This window comes from Rhinatrema bivittatum, chromosome 4 (genome assembly GCF_901001135.1).
Source record: "Rhinatrema bivittatum chromosome 4, aRhiBiv1.1, whole genome shotgun sequence".
NCBI lineage: Eukaryota > Metazoa > Chordata > Amphibia > Gymnophiona > Rhinatrematidae > Rhinatrema > Rhinatrema bivittatum.
In genome coordinates, this window is record NC_042618.1 from 477,909,553 (window position 1) to 477,935,783 (window position 26,231).

Genomic DNA, 26,231 nt, shown 5'->3' on the forward strand with positions numbered 1-26,231 from the left:
TCTAACCTTCCGAAAAAAACTCAAGACATGGCTCTTCCTCCAAGCCTTCTCATAACTTACATATCCAGCAATTTCTTCACCAGACCAGACACTGATTCTTAACTAAACACCCCACCAAGTTTAGGCATTATCTTATGCCTCTCTTCTTTATATTATTGCATTATCTAATTTATTCAGTTATGCTTCCTATTTCTCCGGCTATCCTAGCCCTCCATGTTAAAACCTCCTTGTTATATGTAACTTTCGCCTCTTGTTAAATGGTTGATTATGTTTTACCCCTTGTTATATGTAAACCGATCTGATATGAATTTCTTTCATGAAGGTCGGTATATAAAAATGTTAAATAAAATAAATAAATAAAAGAAAACCAAGCATGTCTGTGTTACATCCACTGCCAAAGCAGTAACGTATAGCGCAAGATAAGCCAATCATTCACACTCACATTCACTCATCCATCCAGAAAGTCATGCAAAATTTACATGAATGGTTCACCCAGCAACAGGGGACAAAGGTAATCGCTCTTCTTCATCCCATGAATCCGATATTGACATTCCTCCTAATGATTCTCCCCCACAAGTTCAATCCTATCCAGAATTTATTCAAAACATTGCAGCAGGCTAACGCTTCACTTTGATAGAGGAACCTGCCAGGAATACTTAAATGTATTCAGCCCCAGACTAAAATTAAAGCTGTTCCTCTCCAACAATTCCTTTTTTTTTTTTTAATTTATACTTTATTAAATTTCACATTATATTTCAAGACAATCTTGACATGAAAATGTGACAAGGCACAGGAATTAAAACAAGAATATTTTGACAAAACAATAAAGTAACATAATCTAGCCTTTTACAAATCTAGTCCTCAATAAGGGAGGAGCAATTACACAATTTCAAGAAACAAAGTATTCCCATATTTGAAAAAGAAAACAAACAATGGTGCTTCAAACAAGGCTATTTTTTTTTTTTAACTCTAAAACTGCTATGTCGGATCTTAAATTTCCTACTGAGCTAATTCATTTTCAGGTACTTTATCAGCAAGAAACATAGACAGTTGTGATGGTTGAAAGAAAATGTAAGACGAGCCCTTAAATTTAATACAACACTTGCAGGAGAACTTTAGAAAAAACATAGCTCCTACTTGCACAGCCCTTGGTTTCAATATTAGGAATTGCTGACGCCTTTTCTGGGTCTGTTTGGCTATATCGGGGAAAATACGGACTTGCATGCCCAAAAATAATACAGATTTATGCCTGAAGAAAAGCCGTAAGACCCAATGCCTATCTGGATCTAGCACAAATGTTACTATCATAGTCGCCGACCTAGCTTCCTCTGTAATAGATTTTTCCAATATCATAGTTAAATTGTCCATAACCAATGAAGTATCTTGCTGTGATGTTAATGGAGGCTCTTCCTTGAAATTCAGAGTATAATAGGCTTTAGATATAGGTGGTAGAGCTTGTTCTGGAATCTTTAATACCTCAAGCAAGTATCTTTTCAGCATATCTTTTGGGGTAACTGATGAACTTTTTCGAAAGTTTATAAGTCTTAAATTTCGGTTCCTTAGAACATTTTCCATATTCTCAACTTTGGATGCTGTTACCATATTTTCCTTAATTATTGATGCCTGCAGGCCTTTAATCGATTGAACCTCCATCTTAGTTTCTTCACATAGATCTCTCATTCAGGTCTGATCAGCTTCCAACTCATTGAATCTATCTTCCAAAACTTTAATTTTATTCTCCATTGGATTAAGCTTTACATATATAATCTTGCTCAAACTTTCTATAGCTCCCCATATAGATTCCAGATTAATATGGGTTGGTCTTACCAAAAAAGCTGAAAATTTCTCAGTCCCATCATGAAAGGAAATGTTGCTCGGTTCAGCAGCTTCTGTCCCGACTCCAAATTCAGCTCCCCGCCGTGGACCAGATGAAATGAGCACTTGTGCTCCAGATGGTTCCAACTGACCTTCCAACTCAGAGATGGGGGAGTTCCGGGATCCTCTGCCTGCAATTCTTCCCCTCCAGGGGTCGACACTCTCAACAATGCAGGATTCAGCAGGGGAGTTCATTTACCAGTGGAAGAGATGGTAGATGAATCAAAGGACAGGGCAGGTAAATCTTTTTCCCGCTCCTCTCCCAGTGATTCTGCTGGCAAACTCAAACCTCGAGTTACATGAGCATCCATCGGGCCCACCTGTAGTCCCCCAGAGGGGGCCTCAGCTATAGCCCAATCTTTCAGGCATCTTTTTCGTGAGGAATGAGGCATTGCAGGAAACTTGGGTCAGAGACGCTCAATGTTCACCTTGCACCGCCATCTTGATCAAGCTCCCACCCCCTTTCATCAATTCCTGTTTTTCCTATTCCGGACCCTCCGTTTCAAAGCTGTTAGATTCCAAATACAGAGTACAGCAAGCACCTGATCACCACAGAACACAGCGTCCACACAACTCGGTGCGTCTCAAGTTGGCATTGAAAAAGGCAAAAAAAAATCAGTCACTATGCTAATTTCAAGATTTGCTGCTCACCAACTGCAGATGGAACAATATCTTTTCAATATTATGCAAGGCATAAGGAAGGATTCCACTCATCTCCTTCCTGAAAATCTAGGAAAACACATTCTTCCTGGATATTTATGGTACTGCCTCACATTCCTCTGCTATAGCTATCAGACATTTAGCATGGTTTAGAGACTCTAGCCTAACTAAGGACAACTACGAAAGGATGGTGGATGCTCCTTGCTTGGGAGATAATCTTTTGGGACAAAAGTCCAAGAAACTATCAACAGTATGAAGGAACACTGCAGAACAATTAGGCCTTAGCACCCACTGCTAAAGTACTGTACCAAACAAGAAAAGCATTGTATAGTCAAAGGTCATATACTCCAACTCAGTTCTCTGGGTAACCTGGACAGTCAACCAACGGAAATAGAGGCATCTCGAGGAAGTCAATGTTCTCTACCACGCAAGCTGCTACAATCCAGGTGAATCTGTTACCTCCTGTCTTGTTGAAGATGAAGGCAGGGGAGGATCTGGAAAAACTTCGAAAGGATTGCCCCCTACCTGTTGGGTTGGCCAGAAGTGAAGTGGAAGAGCATGATGAGATTTGGCAAAAAACTTCAATGGCCAAGCATTTTTAAGATGTTCACAAATAAATTATTTAATGATTTCAACAAAACAGAGAATTTATGTAGTCAATCAAAATCACGGTGAACTGGAACACGTACTTGGCAAATTTGCTCACGGGCAAAAGCTCAGCAGTCTTTCAAGCAGCCAACCCGGGTGGGAAGGGCCACTTTTCATCATGATCAACGTTTATTTGTAATCACGCTTTTACACAATATAGAGTTCAAAGCGTGTGACAAGGAACCATGTTACAGAGAACGATAATTGAAATTACATAGGAACATGGCTGATTTACAAAGAACTTGGTTTACAAAGGGAATGAGTAACAATAACAATTAACAATAATAATATATAAGTTTAGTAACAGACTTATGGGTACAATCAGTGTTTATATTTCAAGATCTACTGGTGAAGCAGAATGGGAGATCTAATGGCTTGCAAGAATTAAAAGGATTCAGATGGCAGGGGGACAGAGGTCCGTTCTCAGGTTTGAGAGGGAGGTTGCAGGCTTTTACAAACAGCTTCATGGATTTCCTGAATGTGAGCAAGTCAGGGGCAAGTCTGATGTCGCCTGGAAGAGAGCTCCAGAGAGTGGGAGCTGCTCCTGTGAATGGTTTTTTTCTGGTGGTTGAGCGTTTCAGTTCTCTGAGGGCTTTCACAACCAAGTGCCTTGGGGAAGTAAGCACAGAGGGCGAGTGGGTGTGTAGGGGGAGAAACAGCTGTGCAGATAGGCAGGTGTGAGGCCTCTGAATGTGAGGACTAAAGCTTTGAACATTGCCTGATAGTGTGAAGGGAGCCAGTGTATAGATATGAGGAGAGATGTGATGTGGTCATATTTCCTGGCCTTAAGTATGACTCGAGCTGCTGCATTTTGAATGAGCTGTAGGCAGTGGTGCAGTTTATTGGGGAGTCCAATGTACTGAGCATGGCAATAGTCCAAGCAGCAGACAACACGGGCCTGGATCTCTGTTGCAAATGCACGGTTGTTGAGAAGACGACAAAGGTAATATAGTTGACGTAAATGGAAGAAAGTGGATATGCTTACTGACAGGATTTGGGCATCAGTGGCACGTTTAGAGAGTCCAGGAGGAAACCCAGACTTCTGACTTATGCGGAAGTGAAGACCACCATCCTAGAAAGAGTAGGGTAAACTCATTTCCAGCAGGGCATCCTACAGCACAGGGAAAGCCCCCGAAACATGTTCCATTGCCTGAAAGATGCTGGCTGGAAGTGGCTGCAGCCGGAGCCAAAAACCAGCCTCGAGGTGGCCAGAGAGGTGCTTCCTGAACAATTTCTAGGCCTATGCAGAATTGGACCTGTGACACCCACGGCTCACGTTGGAAAAGCATTAGAAATGGCAGATGCCTTCCACCAGGCACAATGAATGCCCAAAGTGGTAAGGAGGATAGAAAGGCGTCCGCACAGCCTCCCTGGTGCATCAATGAGAATGGAGGACCCCAGCAGCAACCTTCTGAGGTGGACAGCTTATCTTCTGTAGCCAGGCCACTGGCCACAGTCTCTCCATGGGCTTTAACTGTGGAAGAAGAGGCCATTTGGCAAGGGACCATCATTATGAGGGAAGAGAAGTTTTGAATGTCAGCTTAGTGACACAGCTAACACTAGACGGTAAAGTGCACTTGGATAGAGGCAACCCAAAGGACAACCAAAATGATGGGGGGTCTATATGAGGCTGAAGGATCTGAATATGTGCACCCTGGAGGAGAGGAGGTGCAGGGGAGATAGGATACAGGTACCTGAAAGGGTTTAACGATGCACAATCATCAAACCTTTTCCGTTGGAAAGAAATCAGTAGAACTGGAGGTCACGAAACAAAACTCCAGGGAGGACGACTCAGAACCAACGTCAGGAAATATTTCTTCACGGAGAGGGTGGTGGATGCCTGGAACGCCCTTCTGGAGGAGGTGGTGAAGTTAATAACAGTGAAAGATTTCAAAGGGGCATGGGATGAACACTGTGGATCCCTAAATGCCAGAGGATAGAAAAGAAGAACAAATGCATGGGGGTAACTTGCTGGTGTGGCAGTCACTACCCTAAACCAATAAGCCTTCATACGGTTAATTCGACTCCATCATTGCTCTCTACTTCAATGGCAGGGGATAATGGGGAACTGGATTCAAACAGCAACCGATGACTGCCTGACGTTTACGGTCTGGGAATCTGTTAAGCATGGGGGTAACCTGCACGGAGCGGCAGATGGTGCCGTGGGCTTGCTGGGCAGACTGGATGGACCATTTGGTCCTCTCTGCCTTCACTGCTATGATTCTATGAATATCTAGCCCTTTATTCTCAGACACGGCATTTGAGTTTCTTGTAAAACCGCTATCTGAACCTGTTCTTTCTGAAGGAAATTAAGAATCTCTTTTCTTTTTATGGGCAAATGTACTCCATCCACACTGAAGGCCTGATTTTCAAAAGCACTTACACGCTTAAAACTGGGTTTTACACTTGTAAATGCATTTTACCCGTGTATGTGGGCTTTTGAAAATTGCTACTGTATATACAATTGAATGTCCATAGGTTTTACACAGGTAAATGGTACAAAACTTAGATTGTAAGCCCTCTGGGGACAGGGAAATACCTACAGTACCTGACTGTAAACCAATGTGATATCTCAGATTGAATATCGGTATATAAAAAAAAAAATTATATATATATATATGTAAACTGATAGAATAGTATGTTACATTTACAAGCCTAGCTCCTTTGAAAATTCACCTGTATATATTACAGTCAAGAAACTGGGCTTGATTTGGGCACATCTTCTCTGGTGAATTAAGAGGGAGATGCCTAAGCAGGGGGCAAATGTGTGTAAAACTGGTTTTCAATGTCGTTATTGCAAGTAATTTTGTTAAATGGGAATATGGCTGATCTGGAGGCGAACATATCTAATGATGTGAAAGTGGCCAAACAAACAGATAGGCAAGGCGAACACAAAAGCAAGAATGATGCTTGGGAGCAGAGAGAGAATAGCCGGCAACAAGGAGGAGGTGATATCTCTGTATAAGTCTGAGGAGGTACTTGTGAGCTGGAATGGCCACTGTTAGAAACAGGATCCTATTGATGGACTCTCACAGTCTGACCCAGCATGGCAGCTCTCATGAGACCTCACTTGGAATACTGAGTACAAATCTGGGGACTGCACCTTCATCAGGATATAAACGGGATGGAGTTGGTTCAGAGAGTGGCTACTAAAATGGGCAGTGGTCTTCATCTTAAGCATATAGGGACAGACTTAAAGATCTAAACCTGTACATCCTGGAGGAAAAGGAGGGTGTTTCTTCTTAAACAGTTTTTCCAACAACTTAGACTAAAGTGAGGCATCTCCAACTTCCGCCCCATATCCAACCTCCCTTTTTTAGCAAAAATCATGGAGAAAGTTGTTAATACACAACTTTCTGTATACCTGGAAGAGCACAATATCTTTCACCCATCCCAATATGGCTTTCGTAAAGCAGCTAGTACAGAAACCCTACTTATCTCCCTTGCCGATCACATCCTCATGGGCCTAGACAAAGGTCAATCTTTTATCCTAGTCCTTCTGGACATTTCATCCGCATTTGACACAGTGAACCACGCCATCCTACTAAATCGCCTAGCAGAAATCGGATTAACAGGATCTGCACACAGCTGGTTTAACTCCTTTCTAAGTAACAGAAGCTTCAAAGTAAAAATCAATAACAACGAATCCCCAGATGTCAAATCAACATTAGGAGTACCACAAGGCTCTTCCTTGTCACCCACACTATTCAATATATACCTCCTGCCCCTCTGTCAACTGCTTACGGACCTAAAATTAAAATTCTATCTCTATGCAGATGACGTACAGATTCTGATTCCCATTACAGAATCTCTCCCTAAATCTCTCGCCTTTTGGGAAATCTGCCTCAAATCTATAAACAGTCTGCTCACCAACTTGAATCTAGTTCTGAATGCAAATAAGACTGAACTCCTAATCATCTCCTCGGACCACTCGGCCTTAATCAATCCACCAGCAGGCAACACCCAGATCACGCAAGTAAGGGACCTTGGAGTAATCATTGATAACCGTCTGAATCTTAAGAAAGCCATCAATAACACTACCAAGGACTGTTTTTATAAATTACAAGTCATGAAAAGGCTCAAACCCCTCCTCCACTTCCAAGATTTCAGGACAGTGCTCCAAGTCACACTCTTTTCCAAAACAGATTACTGTAACTCTCTTCTCCTCGGGCTCCCTACTTCATCTATCAAACCATTACAGATGCTCCAAAATGCTGCGGCAAGAATCCTGACTAATACCAACAGAGGAACACACATCACTCCCATACTACAGAACCTGCACTGGCTGCCAATCAAATATAGAATATTACACAAGGCTCTCACTATAATCCACAAAGTCATTCACAACCAACAACAACTAGACCTCCAGATTCCCCTCAAATTATACTCATCAGACAGACCGATTCGAGAAGCATATAAAGGCACCCTGCAACCCCCTACAACAAAATCTACTCGCCTATCATCTACCAAAGAACGAACCTTCTCTACAGCTGGCCCAACCATCTGGAACAAGATGCCCACAGAACTCAGATTAGAACCATGCCCGTTTACCTTCCGCAAAAAACTTAAGACATGGCTCTTCATCCAGGCCTTCACTTAACCTACAGTTCCAGCAATTCCTCACTAATTCAGACACTGACTCCTACCTAAACTCTCTGACAAGTGTAGCCTATACACTTATGCCTCTTCTCATCATATTATTGTATTATCTAATTTGTTCAGTTATGCCTTCTATCGCTCCGGCTATCCTAGCCCTCCAGGTTAATACCCCTTGTTATATGTAACTTTCATTTCTTGTTATATGGTTGACTTTGTTATTCCCCTCATGTTATCTGTAAACCGATCTGATATGAATTTTCTTTCATGAAGGTCGGTATATAAAAATGTTAAATAATAATAATAATAATATAACCCCTAAGTACCAGTCTCACAACTTGTATATTAGTCACTATAAGCAGAATGTCTTTTGTCTTTTATTCAGTGTAACATCTGTGGTGCTTATGTCCTAAGGTTCATCACTTGGAGAATTAAGGGTTGTCCAATTTGCTTTCAGCTGTCTGCAATGAAAAAGGAGCCGACTCGTTTGAAAGCAGAAATCTCCTTACAGTATCCAGAATATCTCACTCAATTCCCAGAGAGGATTAGGAAACCCAGGAATAAATGGTTTACAGCAGGTTCTGGTAGAACAAGACCTGTGACTCTGAGACACCCAATTTCCACAGAGACGTCATGGAGATGTTTAAATACCTGCAAGCTATAGGCGGAAAGGAGGCTTTAGAAGAGGGGTCATGGGATAAGGGTGAGAGAGAGTGGGCTCTGGAGTAATCTAAGGACATTTTTTGGTAGAAAGAGTGGTGGGTGCATGGAACGGCCTCCCAGTCGAGGTGGTGGAGACCATGGGGCATCCCATCCCCTATCCATTTATACCACCATAGCAATGCAACCTGTGGAAGGGAGTGGAGATCCTGAAAGCCCTTCACAGATATGTGCTTAGTCTAATAAAAAGATATCTCCCCCCCGGTTGTTCATTGACCTTTAGGTATAGAGGAAAAATGGAAAAACAAAAACAGGGTGAATTCTTAGGGAAAATAAAGGCAAAATCTGATGGGGGAACTAGAATTTGACTATTCTGAACGGTGAGCTTTCTGCTGCTGAATTAATGAGAGGCACTAATTCTGCTGACCGCAGTCTGGGGGCACTCACCTGCTCCACACGGATCTCGCATTCTCCATTCACCTTCTTAGCATGGAAGTACTTGGCCCTGTGGACACAAGACAGGGTCGTTAGCAGACTTCACTTCTGCCACTGCTTGTTAACCTGCAATCAGAAGTTGTAAGACAGAGCTTTTTTTTTTATTATTGTTTATTTATGATTTTAACATGTAAATACAATACATTACTTCCTATAATGACTTTTACAGGTGGCGTACTCTATACATATTTTCAAATCCATACGACATATTTCAAAAGAATCACTTTTCATACATCCATCTGAGATCTTAAAGAAAAATTTAGAGAAGCATTTAAACATTATGAGCAATTATTTAAGCAATAAGTATAAAACAAATGTAGGTTCCTAAGCCCCTTCGTTTATACTAAGTGACATTCCTTCAGCCTCCCAGGAGGGTTCTGAGATGCTCAGGGTCAGTGAATTGATCATTCTTTCCATTCAGTTTTATTGCACATTTACATGGGGAGCGGAGAATAAAATGACCACCCTTCTCATTTACTTTAGCTCTTAATTCGAGAAACTGCTTCCTTCTAGCTTGTGTGGTTTTTACTAAATCAGGATAAATCCATGTTTTATTCCCGTAAAAGGTTTTTAACCTACTGCGGAAAATTTTTTTTAAGATAGTATCCCTGTCTGAAATAAATGCAAAAGTTACCAACATAGTCCCTGTTTTTTCAACCACAATTTCATCTTGAGATTTTTCTAGGAGATCAGACAAATCTATAGTGGATTCAGCATTTTCTCTACAATCCTTTACAGCATTATCTTGTGTCAAATGAACCTGATCCTTTGTTTTAACTGTATTACTTATATAAAATGCCCTTACAATAGTGGACATACTCTGACCAGTTATATTCAAAATTTTCTCAATATACATCCTAAACAATTCTATAGGAGAGATCTTATTTATAAAAGGAAAATTGACAATTCTGAGATTCAAGACACGTGCATAATTCTCAATATTTTCAATTTTCCTCTGCATTTCAAACTCAGCCTTAATTTGTTGAACTTGAATCTTTTCCACCTTCAGGAGGCGTTGATCAAAAATATTATTCTGCTTTTGCAAGTTAATCAAGGCTGATGAATTACTCTTAACTGTTTCATTTGTTTCATTAACAACTTTAGATAAATCCTTAATAGAAGAGTCTAACTTCACTAAAACATTCCACAAAGTATCCATGGTTATTGATGTAGGTCTTACTATTATTTCTTGAGATTTTGCTTTCCCCTTCACATGTTTCGGCACCTCTTTAGCAGATTGTACATTCATTTCTAGTTTACTCTCTTTGGTTTCAATTATTGAAGGAAGAGTCCCCCCTTCCAATACTTCTTTCCCATTTAATATTTCACTAACCTCTTCCAAATCCCATCCTGGGAGCTTTCTGGCAAACTGGGGGAAACTTCCCCTTTTTTACCAGAAGGTGGTGGAATGCCCGGCGCTCCTGGACTCAAAGAGATATTATTGGCCAATAGGGACAGATTTAGCTCCATTTCCGCCCCTACAGCGGCCCCCTCTATAGGAGCTATCTGTGGGGCTACTGTCCTCTGTCCTTGATCTAAATTTGGTGTACTTACGGTTGGCTTTAATTTTGCCTTCCGTTTAGTATGAGGCATTTATATAATGAACAGATCAAGGAACTTTAGGACAGTTATACCTGATTGTCCCTACTTATCAGATGCTTCTCTAACGAAGGCAAAGAGATCCTAACCAAAAAGAAAAAAAAAACCACTTTATTTTTTTCCCCCTTTTCTTCCCCTTTACTTTTCCTACCTGGATAGAAAAGACAAGAAGCCCTTACCTCTATCAAAAATTTCTATATAGGCCCAGTTGGATCCAGTCGGAGCCAGTCAGAGCCACGCGCCCCTTTGGCACGCGGCTTTGGCCGCGCGCCTTGGCGACTACGCACCGAAGAGAGGCTGCTTTAGCTGTTTCCTGTAGCCCCTCCCTGTAACAAGGTCCAACCTGATTGGCTCTTGGCTACACCGTTGGGGCAGGCTCCTGCCTACCCCCGGAAGCCACAGTGCAGGGAAAATAAGAAAAGTTCCACTGAGGCACTGCCAAGCAGGAAAAAGGCTCCACACACCACAATCAGGTAATGAAAGCTCTCTTTACCTCCAAGACAGATCTTTTAATGTATTCATCCAGAAGCTTTACATCTTTTACTTTCTTCAGATTGCTCAGCTTTTCTAAATTGTGATTCCTTTCATGAGGGGAACTTTTCAAAGGGTCTTACGCTTTATGGAAAATTGTGCGACTGACAGGTGCGTAAAATTATGCCCACAGATGCTGCAGGCACAGACTCCGCCCCGTGCATCCCACAGGGCGGAGACTGGGTGGGGCTGGGACTTATGCTCATCCTTTTTAGGTTTAAAAGCCATGCACATTTCTTTCCTCCTCAGGTGCAGCATTAGGCCCCATTCTGCTAAGCCTTCCCCGCTTGTGGCTTTCTTGAGCGTCAGAGCAGGGTGGAGGTCTCCCCCAGCTGCCTCGCGCTTGCTTTGCGCTGTCATTCCTTCCTAGATTCCCCCCTCCTTCCAATACAGTGACCTGTAGAGCAGACTTTCATGGCTATTTCAGTTGAGGTGCGTGGATACTTGGGATATGTCCTGTTTGCACTTCATTCTGCAGATTTCTCTTTCAGGCTGTGCATGCATGAATTGTTTTTGTTGAAATTATAAATAATTATAATAATAAACAAAGGACACAAATTCTCTCGGTTGTAACCGCGCGTGCATAGTTTTGCCGAGAATTTTCAAAGTGGACTTAGGCATGTAAGTTTGCTTTGAAAACTGATGTACTATATGCGCATATTTGCTGGCTCACTCATGCGCAACGTTGCAATATTGCCCCCTGGAAGACCAATGGAAAAACAGCTGTTGCAGACGAGGGGTCTTAGCACAGGGTGGCTCTTTAGCTTTGCTACTGCACGGCCCACAATGCATCACACCCGTGGTGAAGCGAGGGGAGGGGCTGCTCACTGTCCTGCTGAACTGACATTATCGGTTTATCTTTGGTGTGGGGCAGGCGGGCGCCAGGCCCAGCCTCCTGCTGCGGGGACAGAACCAGGAGGTGGGCTCAGGCTGCACCTGGTTGGTTTGGGCACTGCAGGGGAGCCAGCAGGGTATAACTGAGTCTTCCCACTGCATCCCACCCACCCCCTCGTTAGCTGTTCTAGATGTTGGTGGCTGGTCTTGTTGCTGTGGCGGCTTGTGATGGAGGAAGGGGTTACCCGAGCGAGGCTGAATTTCCAGGATGGGCTTGATGTGCCAGCCGGGCCAGTTGGACGATCAGCACTGGGTTCAGTTGTCCCAGAGGTGGGCTCCTTGCTTGGCTGTAGCCGGAGCCATGCACTGAGGCAGCATGTGGCTGACATCGGCCTGGGGGTGGGTCATCTTGCTGGGGTGTGGCGGTTGTCCTCTGGGGCTATCGTGGTCAGCAGTCTTTGTATAGCTCGGGTAATGAGCCGTGTTTGTTTGTCAATAAAGCTGCGGTTTATTGATTCCCAAGTACTGCTGTGGGGTTGTTATCATGCCTGTGGTTTATCTTTGTAAAGAGGGCGGATGCTGTTAGTTTTGGACACAATGAGAGAGTTTATCTTTAGTATAATCCTCTCTCAAGCAGAATGGCCTCCCCCCCTGACTCAAATGATTCACTTGCCCCTAAAAATTGGACACAGCTGCCTAGCGGGAAGAACACAATCTAATGACTCCTCAAAACATTCAGCCCTAACCATGCCTTTTGTATATAGCATTTAATTTGTATATTGTTTAACCATTTCTATTCCTTCCTCTCTCTTCCTTCTTACTCCAAGTTCTGCTACCCTTGTTAAATGTAACTGCATCTTCGGTCACCACAGTTCTAGTTTAACGTTTATACTTCACTCCTGTTTTATGTAAACCAGCAAGATATGTTTTCATGATTGCGGGTATAAAAAAACCTTAAATAAATAAATAAACAAACAAACAAATAAAAGAAAGCTCTGCTTCTCCCAGGACATACAATTTGATTTAAAAGTTTGCAATTTTTCACTCAATTTCTGTTCTGTCGGTAGCAGCCAAAATTGTTCAATAAATTGTGATTCTGCAGCTGACAAAGCCCAGGAAGATATTACAAAGCATAACTCCATCACCCTTTACACAAGCTCATTGCATCTGGCGTGGCTGCCGTCAGAGATTCTCCTGGACAGATTCGGGATGGCGTTACTGAGCGCGCACAGGGGTCCTGGTACAGTGCAAACCTATCAGACAGCGAAGAATGGGTCATGGTGGGTGGGAGGAGATCCCGATTCTGGGCTCGGCCTTCCAGAGGTTTCTCTGGGTGAAGGAGCCCAATAGCTTGGGCCTGAACATCCCTCTGGGGCTCACTGGTAGGACTTCATCATTAAAGTCTGGTGCATTACACTGAAGAAGTTAGCCAGCAGCCTGGATGAACTATGGAAGCAGAGGCGGTTCCAGCATGAGGCAGGGTGAGGCGCTGGCCTCAGTGCCCCTCCACAACACCTCTGCCGCAGCCAGAGCCAAACACTGCCAATCCCTAACCCCCGGCCAGCGGGAGTCGCCTTTATCCTGACATCATCTCCTGCTGCCGCCTCACCCTGCTTAAAGTGGAAGGGAGAACTAGGGGGCTTTGCCCAGAGGTCCTGTGTCATTTTAGGTTATCGCCCTACTAAACTCGTTTTCTTAGAGGCTGATTTGAGTATTTTCATTCTTGCCGTAAGGTGGATTGGAAAAATAATCTTAAAAATATGTTCTGCAGCCTGGGCCACTCTCTGCTTATCATGCGCCGACACAGGATGTGAAGTGAGGGTGGAAATAACGAGAGAGAGCGAGAATACATCTGTGCCTAACGCATGGCAAGCCACATTCGGAAACAGGATGACAGATTTAAAAAGTGTTAAAGTCAATCAGGAAGAGAGAAAAGATAAAAAAAAGAAACACAAGTACTACTTGTGGAGCGTATTTTAAGCTACGTCGGAGATTTGCTGTTGGTCACCCCCGGTGTTAACTTTGCTCGATCTCCTCAGTGGCAGCACACGCCCCTAACCCCGGGCAGCAGGAATCCGTTTATCCCAACGTCATCTCCTGCTGCCGCGGGGCAAGGTGCTTTGCAGATTTCCCAGCGGCAGGGGGCACGTCTGTCGAGGCGATCTCTTTTCCTGCAGGTTGCCGCTCTCCTTTATTCTAAAGCAGATTCCAACAAGTCCTCACGAGATCGTGGGGCAGGAGGCGATGTAGACGTCCTGCAGTTTCCGGCTGAGCTTTCACAGTGCAGCAGTCATGGCAAGCTTCCCGCCTGAGTTGGGGAGCCTGGGGCAAAAGTTTGAAAGGGAAGTGCCACTGTGTTGCCACCGCGCGGATCGAGCAGGGGTATGTGCAAGTGAGTCACTGCATTAGAATTAGGGCATCCAGACAGTGAGGTTCCAATAATAAGAAAAGTAGTCCAAGTGCCTGTAACTAAAAACTCACCTGAGCTAAAAAATTCTAACTTATCCCTATCAATTAAAAAGCAGAATGAAAATACAAACAAAAAACAAACTTTGAAATGTTTGTATGCTAATGCCAGAAGTCTAAGAAGTAAGATGGGAGAACTAGAATGTATAGCAGTGAATGATAACATAGACTTAATTGGCATCTCAGAGACATGGTGGAAAGAGGATAACCAATGGGACAGTGCTATACCGGGGTACAAATTATATCGCAATGACAGAGAGGAGCAGTCGGGAGGAGGTGTGGCGCTTTATGTCCGGGATGGCATAGAGTCCAACAGGATAAACATCCTACACGAGACTAAATGCACAATTGAATCTTTATGGGTAGAAATTCCTTGTGTATCAGGGAAGACTACAGTGATAGGGGTATACTACAGTCCACCTGGTCAAGATGGTGAGACGGACAGTGAAATGCTAAGAGAAATTAGGGAAGCTAACCAAATTGGTAGTGCAGTAATAATGGGAGGCTTCAATTACCCCTATATTGACTGGGTAAATGTATCATCGGGACACGCTAAGAGAGATAAAGTTCCTGGATGGAATAAATGATAGCTTTATGGAGCAATTGGTTCAGGAACAGACGAGAGAGGGAGCAATTTTAGATCTAATTCTCAGTGGAGAACAGGATATGGTGAGAGAAGTAACGGTGGTGGGGCCGCTTGGCAATAGTGATCATAATATGATCAAATTTGATTTAATGACTGAAAGGGGGACAGTAAGCAAATCCACGGCTCTCGTGCTAAACTTTCAAAAGGGAAACTTTGATAAAATGAGAAATATAGTTAGAAAAAAACTGAAAGGAGCAACTACAAAAGTAAAAAGTGTGCAAGAGGCGTGGTCATTGTTAAAAAATACCATTCTAGAAGCACAGTCCAGATGTATTCCACACATTAAGAAAGGTGGAAAGCAGGCAAAACGATTACCAGCATGGTTAAAAGGGGAGGTGAAAGAAGCTATTTTAGCCAAAAGATCTTCATTCAAAAATTGGAAGAAGGATCCAACAGAAGAAAATAGGATAATGCATAAGTGTTGGCAAGTTAAATGTAAGACATTTATAAGACAGGCTAAGAGAGAATTTGAAAAGAAGTTGGCCGTAGAGGCAAAAACTCACAGTAAAAACTTTTTTAAATATATCCGAAGCAGAAAGCCTGTGAGGGAGTCAGTTGGACCCTTAGATGATCGAGGGGTTAAAGGGGCACTTAGAGAAGATAAGGCCATTGCGGAAAGATTAAATGATTTCTTTGCTTCGGTGTTTACTGAAGAGGATGTTGGGGAGGTACCCGTAATGGAGAAGGTTCTCATGGGTAATGATTCAGATGGACTGAACCAAATCACGGTGAACCTAGAAGATGTGGTAGGCCTGATTGACAAACTGAAGAGTAGTAAATCACCTGGACCGGATGGTATACACCCCAGAGTTCTGAAGGAACTAAAAAATGAAATTTCAGACCTATTAGTAAAAATTTGTAACCTGTCATTAAAATCATCCGTTGTACCTGAAGACTGGAGGATAGCAAATGTAACCCCAATATTTAAAAAGGGTTCCAGGGGCGATCTGGGAAACTACAGACCGGTTAGCCTGACTTCAGTGCCAGGAAAAATAGTGGAAAGTGTTCTAAACATCAAAATCACAGCACATATAGAAAGACATGGTTTAATGGAACAAAGTCAGCATGGCTTTACCCAGGGCAAGTCTTGCCTCACAAATCTGCTTCACTTTTTTGAAGGAGTTAATAAACATGTGGATAAAGGTGAACCGGTAGATGTAGTGTATTTGGATTTTCAGAAGGTGTTTGACAAAGTTCCTCATGAGAGGCTTCTAGGAAAAGTAAAAAGTCATGGGATAGGTGGCGATGTCCTTTCGTGGATTGCAAACTGGCTAAAAGACAGGAAACAGAGAGTAGGATTAAATGGTCAATTTTCTCAGTGGAAGGGAGTGGACAGTGGAGTGCCTCAGGGATCTGTATTGGGACCCTTATTTTTCAATCTACTAGATAAAGGAGCCCTGACCGACGTGCCGCAAATGCGCAGTAGAGAGCAGCTCTACCGCGCATGAGCATGTCGGTCAGAGCTTGCCTGTTAACAAAAATGGCACTGGGAGGACCAGTAGCAGCGGTGGCGCGCGCGAGGGAAGTAGGGAAGGAGGGTCCTCCCCCCCCCCACCCCGGAGATCTTCCATCTGCGCCATCCGAAGGGGTTGTGAATGAGCTGGGAGGGGAGGGGATTGAGAGAGGGGTGTGACTGAGGGGAAGGGGGGGAGGGAGGAGAGAGTGAGGTGGAAGGCAGAATGAGGGGGAGGGGGAGGTGGAAGGGAGAGGGAGAATGAGGGGGAAGGAAATGGACCAAACATTTTTTTTTAATGTAGCCCGTTGTTACGGGCTTAACAGCTAGTATATTTATAAATGATCTGGAAAGGAATACGAAGAGTGAGGTAATCAAATTTGCAGATGACACAAAATTATTCAGAGTAGTTAAATCACAAGCAGACTGTGATACATTACATGAGGACCTTGGAAGATTGGGCATCCAAATGGCAGATGAAATTTAATGTGGACAAGTGCAAGGTGATGCATATAGGGAAAAATAACCCTTGCTGTAGTTATACAATGTTGGGTTCCATATTAGGTGCACTAAAGCCTTGCACACGCAGAGAAACCACGGCAAAAGAAGAATAAAAAAAGGGTAGATTTTTTTTCCTTCCATTACTTTCTCCTTTATTAGGCCTCACTGCAGCAGCAGCAGCTAAAAGTTTAATTTACAAACAGGCTAAGAAGGATAGCTTCGCCTGAAGTCAGGGACCTATATTTATACTGAGTCAGTGCCAAACAGGCAGGTTTTGTTTTAATTTTTTCTCTGTAAGGAGAAATGGAGTTCTGTTTGAGTGTTCCAGAAGAGGGCAGACCCTTCGAGCAAACATTTGTGAGACCAGAGCCAGTGAGCTGGCATGGAGTGAGACATACAGCCCCTCACTGAGGGGCAGCCACACCCTGACTGAACAAGTAACCCAGCAGCTAACACTGGTGAGCAACCAGCAAACAGTATTGACCCAGTTTGCACAAGCAATGCAAACCACAATGACTCAGGCATGGCCTCCACCTCCTGTTTTAAGATGAAAGCGGGGAAAGCCCCAGATGTGTTCTTGAAGAATTTTGAAAGAACTACCTGCCTGAGGGGTTGGCCAGAAGCCAGCTGGACCATGTTCCTAGCAAATCTACTCACTGGCAAGAGTAATGAGGCCTTTCACGTGGCCAGTCCCGATGGGAGAGCTAACTATTCTGCAGTCAAAACCACCATCTTGAAAAGAGCAGGCTATAAAGTGGAGAGCTACCAGCAGCTGTTCCAAAAGGATACAGACCAAGGAAACCCCATATTGCCTCTTTCATCAGCTAAACGATGTCAGATGGAAATGGCTACAGCCAGAGGCAAAGACTCGCCTCGAGGTAGCCAATCAGGTCCTTCTGGAGCAGTTCCTGGACAGGATGGACCAACCAATCCAGAACTGGATGTGTCGACACCAGGGCTCACCCTGGATAAAGCCTTGGAGGTAGCAGACGCCTTCCATCAGGCTCAGCTGAGGCCAGAAGTAGTGCAGAGGCTGGAAAGACAAACTGTACAGGCTTCCTATTGTGGCAGTGAGAGCACAAGATCCCAACAACAATCCCCAGAGCAGGAAAGCTCTGCCGCTGTACTTACAGCACAGCCCTCAGGCTCCTCTGCTTGTTTCAAATGTGGGAAAAGCAGGGACTGTCGCTATGAAGGGGGTGAATTGATGGAGGTCAGCCTGGTGACCCAACCAGCACCAAAGGTTAAAAGTACCCATTAATAAAGAAAACCTTCCAAGGGAGGATGATCACCAAGTTCAGAAGGGGCCTGCCCAAACAAGTAATGAGATTATAGATGTTTCCCCTTTCTGCTCACTTTGTGCTGGGTGTCATAAAGAGGATCCGTGCCCATATGGAAAGGAAGAGAATGATGGGCCCTTTGTAGGAAGCATGGAAGTAATAGAAGAACAGAGACTGCGGGCATTCTGTTATGATGGTGGACCCTTGGACCAAGGGGGAGTTGGCGCTACCTGTGGGGAGGAGCCCCACAGGTCCCCACCATCAGTAGGCGAGGCTGATGGAAGGCAGAGACCCTGCTGGAGCTTCACCACGTCCAGCCCACGTTCCTCCTTAGGTTGAGCCCTTGGGTGCCGGGCGGGCTGGATTTATGTGGGGCCTCTGCAGAGATGGATGTCCAGAAGGAAGAGAAGACACCATGGCGCAGGCCGAGGACAGACACAGGTAGTGAAGCTCGAAATCAGGATCCAGGCACGCTTCATGGCAGATGGCGTAGCTAGTCGTTATATTTCAAGGCATGGGTTTTGGCAGGTGGCACAGCTCGTGATCAAATTTCCAGGTAAGGGTCGTGGCCAAGATCAATCCGAGGAACGAAGGAAGGAACTCAGGATGGCAATCTACTTCGCAGGAGCGAGGAGATGTACTGCTAAGGCAAAAGGCTGGAAGCAGGGTCCAATCTTATATAGTCCCCTGATGGTGATGTCATCAGGAAAGGCCACAGACACTTTCCCGCCACAGGCCCTTTAAATGACGAAGAGAACCGCGTGCCTAGGCGTACACTGGGTGGAGGAAGTCAGCGGCGTAGGGGCAGCAGTTCAGGACGCGAAGAGGAGAGATCCCTGTGACAGTGGCCAGCGACTCAGGTTCGTGGGGTCAGCGGCATCGGCTCCCTGCCGCAATTAGAAGAGCCAGGGCTGGGTACAGCATTGGGTGAGTGGGGCCAGTCACAGGTTCCCGTGGCTGGGAAGTGTAACGCACGCTCCTACTGTAAGGCAGAAGACCATGCTGGCAAGAACCATCTATGGCTGGAGGGCACAGAATGGGAGCACAAGTTAGCATAGCAGTGCCAGAGAGTTCACAGCCACCCAGAGGAAGGGAGTGGCGAACCTTCTGTAGGCACTGTTGAAATAAAAGCAGAACAAATCCCACAGGCATGCTCTCACTGTGGAGCGAAAGAGCGTCAGGAAGAAAACTGTCCTCAATGGGCAATGAAGAGTGGGAGCAAGAATGGGTAAATATTTTTGGCGAAACTGCTAACCTGAATGTTGGTAGATGGGCCACGTGGGGAACTTTCAGACTCTGCAGTTTCAGTGGAGCTGAATGAGTGCCCACCCAGGCCCTGGTGGATTCAGGATGCGGAAAGAGAGGTCGGATTAATAGCCTAGAGAGGTCGGATTAATTACACGAGGAAACCACTCACCTGCAGACATGGTGACCAGCAGTCAGGTTCTGCTGACGAATTTGGTGGGGCAAATCATTATGTACATGGGAATACTTCCCGAGCTCCCATATCTGGTGGTTTTCGGGCGTGATTTTCCCCAGTTTACAAACCTTTGGGATCAGCTTATGGACAACCCAGCCTGGAAAGAACCAGACGGCACTGTTGCCAAAGGGAATTGGGGTATTCCAGATACCCAGCAAACGAAGTGAAGGAACTTACTGGGACAAACAAGGAAGAGCGGGCATCCCACGAACCCTTCAGCGGTTTCCGAAATGGGAGAGAGAGGGGAAACCTTAGATGGGTTAACAGCCCCAGCATAAGAGCTGGAAAGGAGGAGAGGAGCAGGGGCTTTCTTGGGAATATACCGCTAGTAAGAGCAAACGTTCAACCTAAGGGGGAAGGTATGTGAAGGAATATACACAGAAGAAAACCCAAAGCACCTTACAGGACTGGATCCTGAGATCTGACCCGGACCACCTTAAGCCTAAGACAGCAGGGAATGCTGGTCCGGGAGGAGGTCCCTGGGAAGCTGTATAACTAGCCAGGCGCAGGAGGGAACAGGAGGTCCAGGGGAGAGAAGGAAGCCTAGAGAAAGAGAATAATGCTGAATTGTACGTTCTGATACGACTGCTTTTGTGTTGCTGAACTGCGAAAAATAGCAGAGCTGCCTTTGTTTGTTTTCTTGTCAGTAATGAAGAGGTTTATGCAAGATTCCCGCCAGAGTCCAGCCTGAATCTGTCCTCTGGCTACTCTAAGAGTGCTCACGATGCCACAGAGATATTTAAAAATCTAAAACACCCCCCGCCCCCCACTGCTCACTATCAATGTCCCCTTCAACACCCGTGCAAGTAAAAGATACAGCATCACAGTCCCACCCTATAAACTACAGCCCCCTCGTGGCTCGTTTACCCCCCCGCGTTCTCCTGCTTCACAGCTTTGGGTACTTTTATGCTGTCCTGTACTTTGCCTGGAGCCGTAAGGATGAAACAGTCTCCTGTATTTGTTTAAATCTAACAAAATAGAAGCCTAGCCAACCCTATCAGACTGTGCTTCAGTTCTTCGGTATTAAAAATATTTGCTGACTGCTCTTGCAAAGGCTGGCATTGGAGCCAAGGATGGTCCTAGCTTGGGAATCTGTACTGACCAAGCCTTGAACTTTCATCCCCGTGAGCTAACATGACCCTGGAGCATGACAGAGATTAAAAGGCTGCTCAGACGCCACTTCCAGACAGTGACGGATTATTGCATCTCCCCTGCCTCAGGCCCTGTCTGTTCCCATCGCTCCCAGGCCCACGTACGAGGAAGGCCTGCAGCTGAAGGCGGCTTACGGACATTACTTAGGACTCGCTGCTCCCACAACCAACCCATCCCAGAAGCAGCAATGGGTTAGGCAGCGTCCGGGCGCGTCCTGGAGTGAACTCCTGGCTCACCCGCGGCCATCGTAGCTCCAGATCTCCTCCGGGTGAATATCCGCTGGCTAACTAAGAGGCCAACTTAGGAACCCCCAGTGGTGCTTGCATGCACCCGGACTTTCAAAAGGAAAACTCCCCCCTGAAGGATGAAGACTCTCCGAGGACCGGCGCTGCGTGAAGGAGACGTGAAAGCAGCGCTGCCCTAACTCTGCTCCTGGCCACGTCCCACACCTAGAGGCAACTTTCAAAAGGGGTTTTCCCACAGAAATCCTTTTAAAATACTTTGAATGGCAGCGTATCTGATTCATAAGTCGTCAGTGGCACCGTTTTACTCTTCGTATGTGTAAGAAATGCAAATATGTTTTCTCTTTTCAACACTTAAAGGATGATTTTCAAAGTCATGTACAGCCTTACAACACGGCTTGCAGCACGAAAACGGCTTCTAATGTAAAACTGCCCAGGATCTGTATGCATAAATCACTTTTATCTGCACAGGCGAGGGCATTCTGGGGGGGCAGAGCTGGGACTCGCACGCATATTTCCGATTTTAACCGGCATGCACATAAATTCACGTGCACGAGTCATGCCCTGCAAAGAGCAGACGGAACGTCGTGAGGGGTCAGCTCGTGAGCGATATTTCGGATAACTGCCGAAACGAACCTGCGCGGATAGGTTTCGTTTGTGTGCATCGATTGGTCACGGTTCCCTCCCAGAATTCCACTCAGCGCTGGGCAGAAGCTCTTCCTTAGCATCTCTTCCATCCATCCACGTAGTTATAATACTCTGCATTTAGCTCACATCTTTTCTTTTTTTTTTTTTTGTAATTTATTTTTTATTGAGTATAACATTTATAACAAATGATATAGTCAGGAATTCCAAGGAAAAAGAAATCAAATACAATATTTCCATATACTTTTTTAAACACATATTCTAGGTTATCTAGTCCACATCTAGGAGAAGTGTGAGATTGGTAACTGAGCTGGGTAATAATTAATTTTACAACCTACCCCATAAACCCTTTATTTAATTGCAGTTTTATCCCTAACAAAACGCTCTAAGTGTATAGGATCAATAAAAATAAATTTGTTATTCTGGTACATTACTTGGCACTTACAGGGGAATTTTAAATAAAAACTTGCCCCCATATCTATTTTTCAATTCAAAGATGTAAACTTCTGTGGTCAGAAGATACAAATCTTTCCTGACGTTTCGCGAGCCACACAGGCACGACGAAAACAGTTTTTGTCTCTTAAGCTCAGGGCGAGTTACATTCAGGTACTGGAGCGTTTCCCTAAGAAATTTCTCCCATTCTGTGGTGAAAGGGCCCCCTCGGTCACAAGGAGCTCCAGCGGAAGAAGCAGGATGTGGACTCTGGCTTGCCTGCTTCTCTCACTCCTTAGAGGGGAGGAGATGAGAAGGCTTCGCACATGCGACTGGAAGCCCGCTGCTCTCTGCCGGCTCTCGATTGCAGAAAAGCCGCGGCAGGTCCCAGTGAGAGGGTTCTCCTGCCAAGAGGTGGTGAGTGAGCGCCACCTGCTGCTGGCTTGGCACAGCTGCAGGCTCGGAAAGAGCGGCCCCTAAGGTCCATTTCTCACGGGCCGATGCAATATCACGCGCGTAAAACTTGCGTCCAAACTGGGCACCCGCTTTTTTTTTTTTTCAAAACGTGGCCATGTGCGGGCCAGAACAACGGGCACCCAATACGAGCATCCATTTTATCCTGCCGCAGATAACTCCCACACACAATGTACACGTATGCCTGCAGCTTGTACACCGTGCATGTATTCTGTGCCATAGTATCGCAATGATACTAAATTGTAGTAACCACAGAGACCAGTACTTTTTGGTTTTTTTCACGTGCCCTTGACTCGCAGTATGACTTAATGTCAGCTCCTGGTATGGCGTTAAATTTGCGGTGTTAAAATTGTTTTGTTGGTCGACCTGCAATTTTTTGCCTCGGGGGTAATCGCCAATAACCTAATTTACATGCGACGAGCGCTATTTGCTAGGCCTTTGTTTGGATGCAAGTTTTGGACGGGCTCAGCCCCTCATTGCATCTGGGGTTAGTCTAGCACCATCCAGAACGCTCGTCCAAGCACGGGTAACCTGTGCCCTAGGCTGCGCGCACAGTAGTGCATCGGCCCTCAGTCTGGCGTTTAACACAATCCTGCTTATCATCAAACACATTTCCTGCAAACCGGTGGGAGTTTATTTTCACTTTTGAAAGACCAGAGAAAGTCAAGCATGGTAAGCATGAGACCCGTTCTGACTGCCGAATGTGCAGACCTCTTCGATAGCGAGAGGTGTAGAGCCCCCGTAATGCATTGCAAGGGAAGGTTCACGTAGCAGTGGGAACAGGGCTGACAACTGCCAGGCTTTACTGACAACATCACTTTTGTTTTTTAATGACACGTTTTACCCCTACTACCTTGTGCACACCTGGAATTAATGTGCCAAGATTTCCCCCTTTGTGCATCGTGCAGGATAAACTTGCAGGCCCGAAGGTTTGTCAAGTCAAACAGCGAATTTATTAGTGTTTCTTATGGCAACTCCACTGGGTTTATAATAACAGCTTGGGCGCTCCCTGGAAGCTTTGATACACAACGCATGCGAACGCTGGTTTAGAGATTTCTGTCCCTCCCGATGCAGCCTGACGGCGAAACACGGGGTCCGTGTCGGGGGACCCGTTGAACTGTTATTATAAACCCAGTGGAGTTGCCATAAGAAACACTAATACATTTGCTGTTTGAATTGATAAACCTTCGGACCTGCAAGTTTATTCTGCACTTTTCCTGTGTGTACTTATATCGTTGAGTGCAGCTCTTGCTCCTTTGTGGATTTCCCCTTTGTGCATCAAGACACGATCCTCAATGCCTGAGAAACGCAAGCTCACAGAGCCTGATCTCCTGGCACAGAAGCTGCAGACGTGTTGCACAAAATGTTCTTACCAACCAGAAATTCTTTTTTACAGACTCGACTCTTTTTTCCGTCACTAAATTTAGTGATAGTCGCCAATTCTGGTTGGGACCCAATCTGTGCTGCTCTTCCTTACCCCCTCCCATATTAACAGAGCAATAGATCACCATCCCTGCTGCTCCTCATCACCACCCTTGTTAGCTGCGTGCACTGGTGGTGTCGCACCTTCCCCCAGAGCTGTGTGCACCGGTGGTGTTGCACATTCCCCCAGGGCTGCATGCACTAGTGATGAAACACCGTACCCCCAGGGCTGCGTGCAATAGTGATGTAACACCGTATCCCAGGGCTGCGTGCACTAGTGATGCAACCCCGTACCCCAGAGCTGCGTGCACTTGTGATGCAACACCGTACCCCAGAGCTGCGTGCACTGGTGATGCAACACCGTACCCCAGAGCTGCGTGCACTGGTGATGCAACACCGTACCCCAGAGCTGCGTGCACTGGTGATGCAACACCGTACCCCAGGGCTGCGTGCACTGGTGATGTAACACCGTACCCCAGGGCTGCGTGCACTGGTGATGTAACACCGTACCCCAGGGCTGCGTGCACTGGTGATGTAACACCGTACCCCAGGGCTGCGTGCACTGGTGATGTAACACCGTACCCCAGAGCTGCGTGCACTGGTGATGTAACACGTACCCCAGAGCTGCGTGCACTAGTGATGTAACACCGTACCCCAGGGCTGCGTGCACTAGTGATGTAACACCGTACCCCAGAGCTGCGTGCACTAGTGATGTAACACAGTTCCCCAGGGCTGCGTGCACTAGTGATGTAACACCGTACCCCAGGGCTGCATGCACTGGTGGTGTCACATAAGCATGGAGAAGCACCCATGGCTACTTGCATTGGTGAAGAAATGCTGTACTGTAGCCCATAGGTAAATACAGCTTACCAGTCTGTGTGTGGATCATCAATGACTAGCAGGATCCTGGGCTTGTGAACCACAGCAGGGGCCGGACTTCCTGACTGCTCGACTAATCCAGCAGCGGCTTGGGTGGTCTGCTTCATGGCATTGGAGATGGAGCTGAAGATGCTGGTCCCTGAGGAGGAGGAGGAGGAGGAAATGCTCTGCTGCTGCTGCTGCTTCCTCTCTGTCGCTGGGGAAGCTGGAGAGCTGGTGGAGTTGTCAGGGCGCTGCAGGTCCATCATGTAGCCGTTGGGCAGGTTGGCCACAAAGCTGCTGTCGGACAGACGCCTCCTGAGGTAATTCATTCTCGGTGACTGTGTGTAGGTCAGGGCTTTAGATATACGAAACAGAAGCACTCCAGCGTTTTCCCACTGTTAAGATTCCTTGCAATAACCTTGTGTGACTTCCTGTGGAAAAATATGAAAACAGATTAGGAGATACCTTTGCACCAGTAAAGGCAGGAGTAGTAACTGGGAAGCTGAAAATTCGGAATAGGTATGAATGTCCTTCTCCAGGCCATGTGATGCCCTGATAATCCCAATGCCTCAGTGTGCAGTCTCTGTGGCTGAGCCACAGCTGCAAAGCAATGACTCACTCCTGCAACACCCTGCCAGGGTCCATCATACATCAACGACTCGGAGGTAGGAGGAATCGCTATGTACAGGATCTCACATATAATCCTGGTGTTTGTCAAAGGTACCTGCAGAAAACACTGCCATGCAGCAAGCTAAGAGAGCCGAGACCCCCCTCAACTGCAGAGCAGGCTAAGAGAGCAGAGGCCCCTTCCACTCAATGCAAGCTAAGAGAGCCGAGACCCCCCCTCAACTGCAGAGCAGGCTAAGAGAGCACAGGCCCCTTCCACTCAATGCAAGCTAAGAGAGCCGAGACCCCCCTCAACTGCAGAGCAGGCCAAGAGAACCCCCAGGTCCACTCCAACCCAAGAGCAGGCGAAGAGAGCAGAGGCCCCTTCCACTCAATGCAAACTAAGAGAGCCGAGACCCCCCCTCAACTGCAGAGCAGGCCAAGAGAACCCCCAGGTCCACTCCAACCCAAGAGCAGAGGCCCCTTCCACTCAATGCAAGCTAAGAGAGCCGAGACCCCCCTCAACTGCAGAGCAGGCTAAGAGAACCCCCAGGTCCAGTCCAACCCAAGAGCAGAGGCCCCTTCCACTCAATGCAAGCTAAGAGAGCTGAGACCCCCCTCAACTGCAGAGCAGGCTAAGAGAACCCCCAGGTCCACTCCAACCCAAGAGAAG

The 26,231-nt window shown here is 45.8% G+C and overlaps 1 protein-coding gene across 4 annotated transcripts in view; it reads right to left on the minus strand.

The window, feature by feature from the left end:
- The window catches only part of SYN3 (synapsin III), a 387,951-nt gene that overhangs the window by 297,439 nt on the left and 64,281 nt on the right, over window positions 1-26,231 (minus strand). For all 4 annotated transcript variants that reach the window (XM_029597328.1, XM_029597325.1, XM_029597326.1 and 1 more), the window contains exons 3-4: window positions 24,962-25,383; window positions 8,887-8,944 (exon numbers count right to left, since the gene is read on the minus strand). In XM_029597328.1, the coding sequence (XP_029453188.1) occupies window positions 8,887-8,944; window positions 24,962-25,281 (378 nt within the window). In that variant the 5' untranslated portion in view covers window positions 25,282-25,383. The remainder of the gene's footprint in view (window positions 1-8,886; window positions 8,945-24,961; window positions 25,384-26,231) is intronic.